General features: G+C 32.3%; 1 protein-coding gene across 3 annotated transcripts; it reads left to right on the top strand.

Annotated features, from left to right (window-relative positions):
* The first annotated feature begins 1,766 nt into the window (after positions 1–1,766).
* On the top strand, positions 1,767–5,125 carry LOC120162534 (protein WVD2-like 1). 3 transcript variants are annotated; one of them, XM_039172676.1, is made up of 8 exons: positions 1,767–2,007; positions 2,787–2,792; positions 3,065–3,430; positions 3,855–3,952; positions 4,084–4,174; positions 4,279–4,350; positions 4,432–4,542; positions 4,676–5,125. In XM_039172676.1, the coding sequence occupies exons 3-8, from the start codon at positions 3,086–3,088 to the stop codon at positions 4,976–4,978; spliced, it is 1,020 nt and encodes a 339-aa protein (XP_039028607.1). In that variant the 5' UTR covers positions 1,767–2,007; positions 2,787–2,792; positions 3,065–3,085; the 3' UTR covers positions 4,979–5,125. The 3 variants fall into 3 exon arrangements, with proteins under 3 accessions (XP_039028607.1, XP_039028608.1, XP_039028606.1); XM_039172677.1 differs by lacking the exon at positions 2,787–2,792 and having other exon boundaries at positions 3,062–3,430; XM_039172675.1 differs by lacking the exon at positions 2,787–2,792 and having other exon boundaries at positions 1,768–2,007; positions 3,082–3,430.
* The last annotated feature ends 3,019 nt before the right edge of the window (positions 5,126–8,144 follow it).

Below are 8,144 nucleotides of genomic sequence, written 5' to 3'. Positions count from 1 at the left end.
CTGCAAACCAACAAGTAAATTAATTTTACCCGTTGTTTGCCCGTCCCCGGTACCTATAAAGAGTGCTATATTTATGCCTTCCTTTTGGTAAGGAAATTTATGCGTAAAGTTGAAACAAAAACCTTAATAAATAGTATTGGTACACCTAAATCTTAAAAGTAAAATAAAAATGGCCTTAATAATAAATACATTGGCTACATTTACTTGCTTTCGAGCCCCAAAAATAAGGATCAAATAGCATTGAATTTTATTTATTTTCTTACACTGCTCTAAACAAAATTAAAAATAACCCATGTAAAGGATGTTAAAAATTAATGGTTTTGATTCTACGTTGATCGGATGATGAAGATTATAGATTAGAGTGGTTTGGAGTTTTATTATTTTTCACTTTAGGGTTGAGTTTTACTAATTTTAAAGTGATTTAGGCAAAAACTAAAACTAATAGATTGACGGTCAATATTGAGAAGAGTTTATTGACATCTTGAATTGCCAAAGATGACATCGGAGAATGATATATAATTGCATCACCGACCTGACACATGGATAAAACTATAAAGTCTTCATCTTTAGAGGAAGAATATAAATTCAAAAAAGGAAAAATGACGTGAATGATACATGGATTTCATGTCAATAAAAACAATACACGTCAACATACATAGGACACATTACTCTTTCATGTATGATTTAACACTCCAATGATTAAAATAAGAGCAGTTTAAAGAGTATATTGAAACATTCTAAATTTTAGTAAAATAAAATAAGAACGAGAATAAAGTTTAGTGAATAAATTTATAATTTACCCGTAAAAAATATCTCAATTTGTATTTAGATTTTCACTTTCGGATTAATACGTGGTTGATGAATGAGTGTACATGAAACTATTTATTAATAATTACAGTGCCCACCTTCCCTCTTTTACTGCCGAACCAACCATCCATAATTCCCTCCCACTTTCTCAACTTGAATTCAAAAATCTACCAACTTTTCAGCTTTTTTTCCCACCTTCCAAACAGTCTCTTTTACTGTCAAAATTGTTTCCAATTCACAAAAAGAAAATGGAAAAATTAATTTGAATCGCATTTCATTTATGTCTGCCTTTTTAGTTATTTAAAAGACGTCTTAGAGCTAACTAAGTTTAATAAATTGAAACACTAACAACATATGTACATTAATTAACTGACTAATCTACATTAATAATGTACTACCACCTTACTTGTCCTTCTATTCTTCAAACAGAATTGGTGTAGCATTTGTTAACTAGTTTGAAATTAATGAATACAAGTAATTAATGTTCAATATATTACTAGTAATATTCTTTAGTTGTATGGTTAGATTTCTTTAGTAGAAAAATATTATTTTTTTCGAAATGATTTTCTTATTTTTTTTAGTTTTTATTTCACATAAAACTTATTTATCAAAATTTTGTATCTATTGTTGTATGAGAATAAAAGCTAAATTAAATTAAGTAAATATTACTTCTTCATTATAAAGAGAAATTGTCACAATTATCTATAGATCGAATTTAAAATAAATATTAATTTAAAAAATGATAGTTAAATGGAGACCGTGTAGATATATTATTTCATATATTATTAATAAATCAATTGATTAAAAACTTTTAAAATTAAATTAATTTTAATTAATATCTGATGATATATAATATATTGCCGTCTTAATCACTAATATATACAAGTTACATGTGCACCAAATATTAAAAAAGTTAAAGTTAAAGTCCAGGATATAAAAAGGGAAGAAAAAAAAAAGCAAATAAGCTGTGTCAAGTAATCAACAATTCAATATTAGGAAGAAGAAAAAAATGAAAAATAGCACAGTTTCAAAGGTTGTCCTGAGAGCTATATAAAAGGAAAATCACAGAAAGCACATTGTCTGCTTCTAAGACACACCAACCTAGCAGAGTGAGAGAAACTGTAAAGAGAGAGAAGAAGAAGAAGAAGAAGAGAGGAGAAAAGGGTTTCAAGATCTTGTCAGATCAAGCTAGAAAAACCTGTGAGCTATACACTATTTGTATCAAAGTTATTATCTTTTTGTTTTGTTTTGGGTTTTTGGTCTTAAAATGAGCAATGCGGCTCACCTATTTAACTGATTTTCCATCATGCTATTTTTTTTAAGGTTTTGTGTTTGTTTTATGTGAATGTTTGCTAGGAAATGAAAAGTTTTGGTAAATTTTTGGGTTTTTATTTGTCCATCTGCGATTTATCTATTCTGGGTTTTCCCAGCTTGGTTTCAAAGTGTTGGATTTGCGGAAATCTATCCTTCCCCTTCTCTCTTAAGTTAAATCTAAAGTTTCTGTTTTTCTTTTCTTTATTTTTTATGTTAATGTTTGCCAATAAATGGAACATGTTTGCATCCTAAAGTTAAATTCCTTACACTTTGTAGTTGAAGGTTCCATAAATCCTTTTCTAGATTCTTCTTTGGGGCATAGCATAATCACCCTTTTTGTTTCCCAATGTTGAAACAAAGTGAAAGCATTGCAAGGCTTGGAAAAGAAAAGGGATTCTTTGGAAATAGAATTCAAGCACTAGATGTGCATGTTGTAAGGTTTCCATTAGGAGGAGACAAAGTTGAATAGCACTGAATGTAAAACATTTTCCATTCAATCTTGACTAGGATGCATGTTTTGGCTTAGATGTGAAATTCGGACAGCAGATCATAGTCGGATCTACATGAAATGTTGGTTTTATTTGATTTTTGGGTTTTCAGTCTCTGGATTATACATGAAACTTGTTTCAAATCTCTTATAACCATGCAATACTTGACATTGTTAGTGTAGTTCTTGTTTTAGCAGCTTGAAATTGCCTGTTTCGGTTGGTTTTTCAATGTCGTGTACCTTGTTAAGCGTAATATGTTCAACGGTGTTTACTATGTTTGAGATCTAAGCACATGAAACATTGTATGCAATGTCGACATAATATGAAAATGAATTGTCTATTACCTTTTCTCTTTCCTCTGTTTACCTGTAGTTTCTTCCTATCTTTTGGTAAATGAATGAAGTTTGCCTTTTCTGAGTCAAAGAATTTCTGGTTTCATATGGTTATGATGATCAACTTGTTTCTAATGCAGTGTCATGGGGAGGGAACTCGCAGATGCTGACATGGACAATAAGTCAAATGGCGTGGTGAAATCAAATTGTAATCCGAGAGTTTCAAAAGGCATGGAGTCAAATGGCTATGAGGTCAAGGAATGCACAGCTAAAAACTCAGTCGTCGAGAATGATCATGAGAAGCAAGAACTGCTGGGTGTTAAAAGAACTAATTTTGGTACTGACATCCCTGAAGAGAAAAATGAAAAGGCTGAAGATCACAAGTCCACAGACAACAAGTTTGGAACGACTGCATCGAGATCTATTGGTTCAAATGGCACCGCAAATGTCCACTCTACACTCTCCCCCACTTCTACGAAGGGTTCAGAGGTAACTCCAATTCTTTAGTAAGAGTGAAATTTTGTGATCCACTTTATTTGATATTTAGTTTGGTTTTTGACATTTGGGTTGGCAATTTTCTACATAAAAGGTCTGATCTGTAAGAAAGTGATAAGCACTTGTTCATCATGTGCAGTTGGAGATTTCCAAATATGGCAATAGTGAATTTTCCAATAGGAAATCTAATGATAATGTTGAATTTTCTTTCAAGATGAAATTTTTATCTGTGGTTTACTATCATTTTGATATGCATGTTGGAACGATTCTGTCAATGATTTTCTTTTAATGCCTTCACCATGGCCGGTTTTCCTTCGTTTATCTAAATCAGTGTAATTGCTTGGTTTCAGATCATTGATGCTACTTATTTGCTGAAATATGCAAGGGGCTAATCTTTTTTATTTTGCCATTTTTTCAGCCATACTCTCCGATGACCCCTCCAATGTCCAGGAAGCCATTGCAACCATATGGTAGGAAGATTCCTGATGAAGAAGATAATTGGTCCGTCACTTCCTCATATCCTTTTCTTTGATGTTATGACATGGTACTATCGGCTTGTTGGTAGCAGTTTTTTTAATATTATTTTATCAAGGGACTTCCCTACCCGAACACTATTACCATATTTCTTCCTTAGCTGTATCTAGTACAGCTGCTTCTGTTCGAACTGCTAGGTCAAGGGTAACTATTGGATCTGCTCCATCTTTTAGAAGTGCTGAACGTGCTGAGAAACGGAGGGAGGTACATTCTTAGTCAATACTCTTTTTGATACTCTTTCAGTTGCTGGTTTTTCCGTATTTCATTTTCCAAGCTATCCAAATTATAATGCTCTTTTTGCAATCCAGTTTTACCAAAAATTGGAGGAAAAACACCGAGCTTTGGAGGCGGAGAGAAACCAATGCGAGGCCCGGACCAAGGTACGTGACATTCAGAATATCTCTTCCTTATGCACAACTCGGTTAGAGTTAACAAAAATGGCCCCCCTTGCTTTCGTGCAGGAAGAGCAAGAAGCAGCTCTTAAACAGCTTAGAAAGAGCATGGTTGTCAAAGCAAATCCAATTCCTGATTTCTACTATGAAGGACCTCCACGAAAGGTTGAACCGAAGAAGGTATTCCCGGTCAATCTTTTCTCCCTGTTTTTCTCGAGTCCTCGAAGTTGGATGTTCAAACATATGCATGACATGTTTCATTCAGTTTTGGTGGATAATGGGACATTTCATTCTTGCTTTTATTTCATTTCAGCTGCCATTGACTCGGCCAAAGTCACCAAATCTAACCCGGAGAAAGAGCTGTGGTGATGCAGTCCGCTCAGCTCAGGACGAAAAAGCAAAAGCTTGCTGCCGGACTCACCGTCACAGTTTAGGTAACCACAACGAGCGATCCACTACTGCAAATGAGTTAAAAAGTAAAGGCCGGGTTGGTGGACAGACCAGTAATGTAGCTGGGAAGGCTAAAGATCGAGCAAAACAGGTAAAAGAGGCGACAAAAGCTGCCCCTGCTAAAATCGCCGAGGCGAGTAATGCTAACATCACGGTTGAATCATGAACATCTAGTTTTTTTTTGGGGGTACTAAATACTAACTATTAAGCTGGGAAATAGACTTGAATTCCTTCACTGCCCTGGCATATGGATGTTCTGAAACTGAATAGTAATTAGCTTGTTTCATTTTTAGCAGACAACTTATTTTTACAATGGCTTGCGTTGATGTGAATTGTATATGTTTTGTAAGTTTGTATTGTTGAGTAGCTTTATATATATATTATGAGACATATTTCGAATTATGGCTTGAAAAATTATAAAATACATGAACGTGGTAAATTGTTTAATATTAAATTTATATAAATGTGTATAATTATGATTAAAAATGTATATTTTTAACTAATTATTGGATTCCTTAAAATATAAGCAAACAAAGAAAGGGTTTTGTTTTGCAATGCAGTAATAAGAAAAGGGACGATTTAAATATGATTATAATGAAAATTTTAGGAAATAGTCTTGCTGTTTGATAAAAAGTTTACTTATTCTGTGCTTGAAACATTATCACTAAATCCCTTGGAAAAAAGTTTCTCTTTCATAGTTAATATATTCACGGGAAACTCAAGGGATTTAGTGATAAATTTTCAGAAAATTTAAGAGGATATACTAATTTACTTATTCGAAATTTTAGGAAAAACTCTTTTATTTACTCATTTTAAATAAAACTTATTATTCTTGCATTTATATATTTTGAATTTAATTATATATATATATATATATATATTAATTTTGAGATGAATACGTTTTTTCTTTCATTCAGTTGTTTTTATATTGTAATTTATTATTTTTATTGATTTTTAAATAATGATAACTAAATTAAAATTAAAATAATTAAATAAGCTCATCTCAAGATTAATATATAATTTTACTTGAAGTGAAATATAGTATAATTTTATTAAACTTTTCAGTTCATATTTTTTTTCAAAAAAATAAAATAATTTAACAATTATATCCTCTTTATAATTATAAAAAAATTCTAAATTTCATACATATTAAAATAAAAGGGTTAAAAAACGTTATGCTCAAAATTCCATCAAATTTCAACTCTCCTATAAAAATCAAATGGATTTAGTTAGTAATTAAGTCCTCATTAGACGCAAATATAATCAAAAGTATTGTAACAAATATATTATAATTACAAATATATATATATAATGAAGAAAATCTAGTACAAAATTAAAAGATTTTTATATACCAAATATAAAATTTTTATAATTAAGACTTTGTACAAAACGTTCATTCTCAGTAGGAAATTAAAACACCGCCTTATAAACCTTAAAGATGCGTTTAGTTCACGGAATGTAAGATTACCAGTGGGAATGTAAGATTACCAGTGGGAATAAAAGATTACCAATGGAATATAAGATTACCAGGGAATAGGATTACTGGGAATGTTGTATTTTGTGTTTGGTTGGCTTAGCAGGAATGTAAGATTACCGTGTTTGGTTAAAGGAATAAAAGATTATAGGAATGCATATTTGACCAAATTGCCCTTATTATATATTTGTTTTTTTAACAAGTTTAAAAATATTGGGAATGTAAGATTACCAGTGGGAATGTAAGATTACCAGTGGGAATGTAAGATTACCAGTGGGAATGTAAGATTATCAGTGGGAATGTAAGATTATCAGTGGGAATATAAGATTACCAATGGAATATAAGATTACCAGGGAATAGGATTACTGGGAATGTTGTATTTTGTGTTTGGTTGGCTTAGCAGGAATGTAAGATTACCGTGTTTGGTTAAAGGAATAAAAGATTATAGGAATGCATATTTGACCAAATTGCCCTTATTATATATTTGTTAAAAATATTTAACAAGTTTAATGATATGTCAATACCTGAACGACATAGGTATCAGTTGAATGTGTGTTCATCTTCTCAATTGTGGTTCGATGATAATTTTGAAAGTACTCAGCTCAGCTCAGCTCAACTCAACTCTAAATCGCATTCAATACTAAGAATTGGACGTTTGTTCGACAAATCAACCACGAAGACCAAATTGAATGAAACAGAAGTACATGTATCTAAAATTCAGGAACGTTTGAATTACTCTAGAAAATCCCGAAGTAACTGGAATGGACTTGAATGCTAAATAAACTAAGTAACCTCCAGAACTAAGGATTAAGTAAGTGATTTGGATGAGTCTGGAAATGTAAGTGAACATACAATGTTCTTATGGATCTTGAACTACAAAACAAGCACGCCGGCATTTCATGATATAGTGGAAGCGTGAACATGAAATAAAGACATTGGAAGATTTATTCAGCGATGATTCTGAAGATTTATATATGGACTAGAATTTGTGGTATTAAAGTGTAAATACCCTGTAAGGACAATGAATTGACCAGTCGATAAGCATTAATTCTGGGAGATATTCATCTGAAGTTGTTTGATAATGAAATCAATCGACATAGACTGTAAATGTCCTAAATCATCATTTCTTTCTTATCAACTCAAGTCTCATTCTGAATAATTGATAATTTTGTCAGTTATTGAACTCTTCCAATAATGATTCTAAATTCCGATATTATATCGGTATACTGAAGATCCGTATTTCTCTGCCTACTAAGATTATCCAGTACCTCTGAATAATATCTGTAAACTCTGGTGTGTTCCCTAATCACATGAATATTTTATATGATTTATTATTTGAATTTTGTTATGATACCTGACATGGATTCTGATCTGATACTTGACCTGAACTATGATTTGATTTTTGATATATCCGTTTATGGACGGAACATGTTTTATTGGGGGTATAGTTGGAGGAAGAATACTTACAGGTTCCTCAGCTTTGTGCTGAGAGCCTTATTGTTCGTGACGGGGAAGAATGCTTGCAGGTTCCTCGGCTTTGTGCTGAGAGCCTTACTGTTCGTGACGGGGAAGAATACTTGGAGGTTCCTCGGCATTGTGCTGAGAGCCTTACTGTTCGTGACGGGGTTGAATACTTGTAGGTTCCTCGGCTTTGTGCTGAGAGCCTTACTACTCGTGACGGGGTTGATTACTTGCAGGTTCCTTGGCTTTGTGCTCAGAGCCTTACTGTTCGTCATGGGGTTGTATGGTTATGGAGAACCTACACATTTTGTTCGTGACGGATGGGGAAATTACTATGGTTTTTGAATAAAAAAATGTTTTAAAAGATCAATATCTTTTTACTAGTTTTGAGGGAACA

This window comes from Hibiscus syriacus, unplaced genomic scaffold (assembly GCF_006381635.1).
Source record: "Hibiscus syriacus cultivar Baekdansim isolate YM2019G1 unplaced genomic scaffold, ASM638163v2 tig00111402_pilon, whole genome shotgun sequence".
In the NCBI taxonomy this organism is placed as follows: domain Eukaryota; kingdom Viridiplantae; phylum Streptophyta; class Magnoliopsida; order Malvales; family Malvaceae; genus Hibiscus; species Hibiscus syriacus.
This window is presented reverse-complemented; position numbering and strand designations above follow the sequence as displayed.

Coding starts and splice junctions, on each gene's coding strand:
- LOC120162534 (XM_039172677.1), top strand. CDS start 3,086: ATGGGGAGGGAACTCGCAGATGCTGACATGGACAATAAGTCAAATGGC. Junction 3,431..3,854: donor CTTCTACGAAGGGTTCAGAG/GTAACTCCAATT, acceptor CCATTTTTTCAG/CCATACTCTCCGATGACCCC. Junction 4,543..4,675: donor GAAAGGTTGAACCGAAGAAG/GTATTCCCGGTC, acceptor ATTTCATTTCAG/CTGCCATTGACTCGGCCAAA.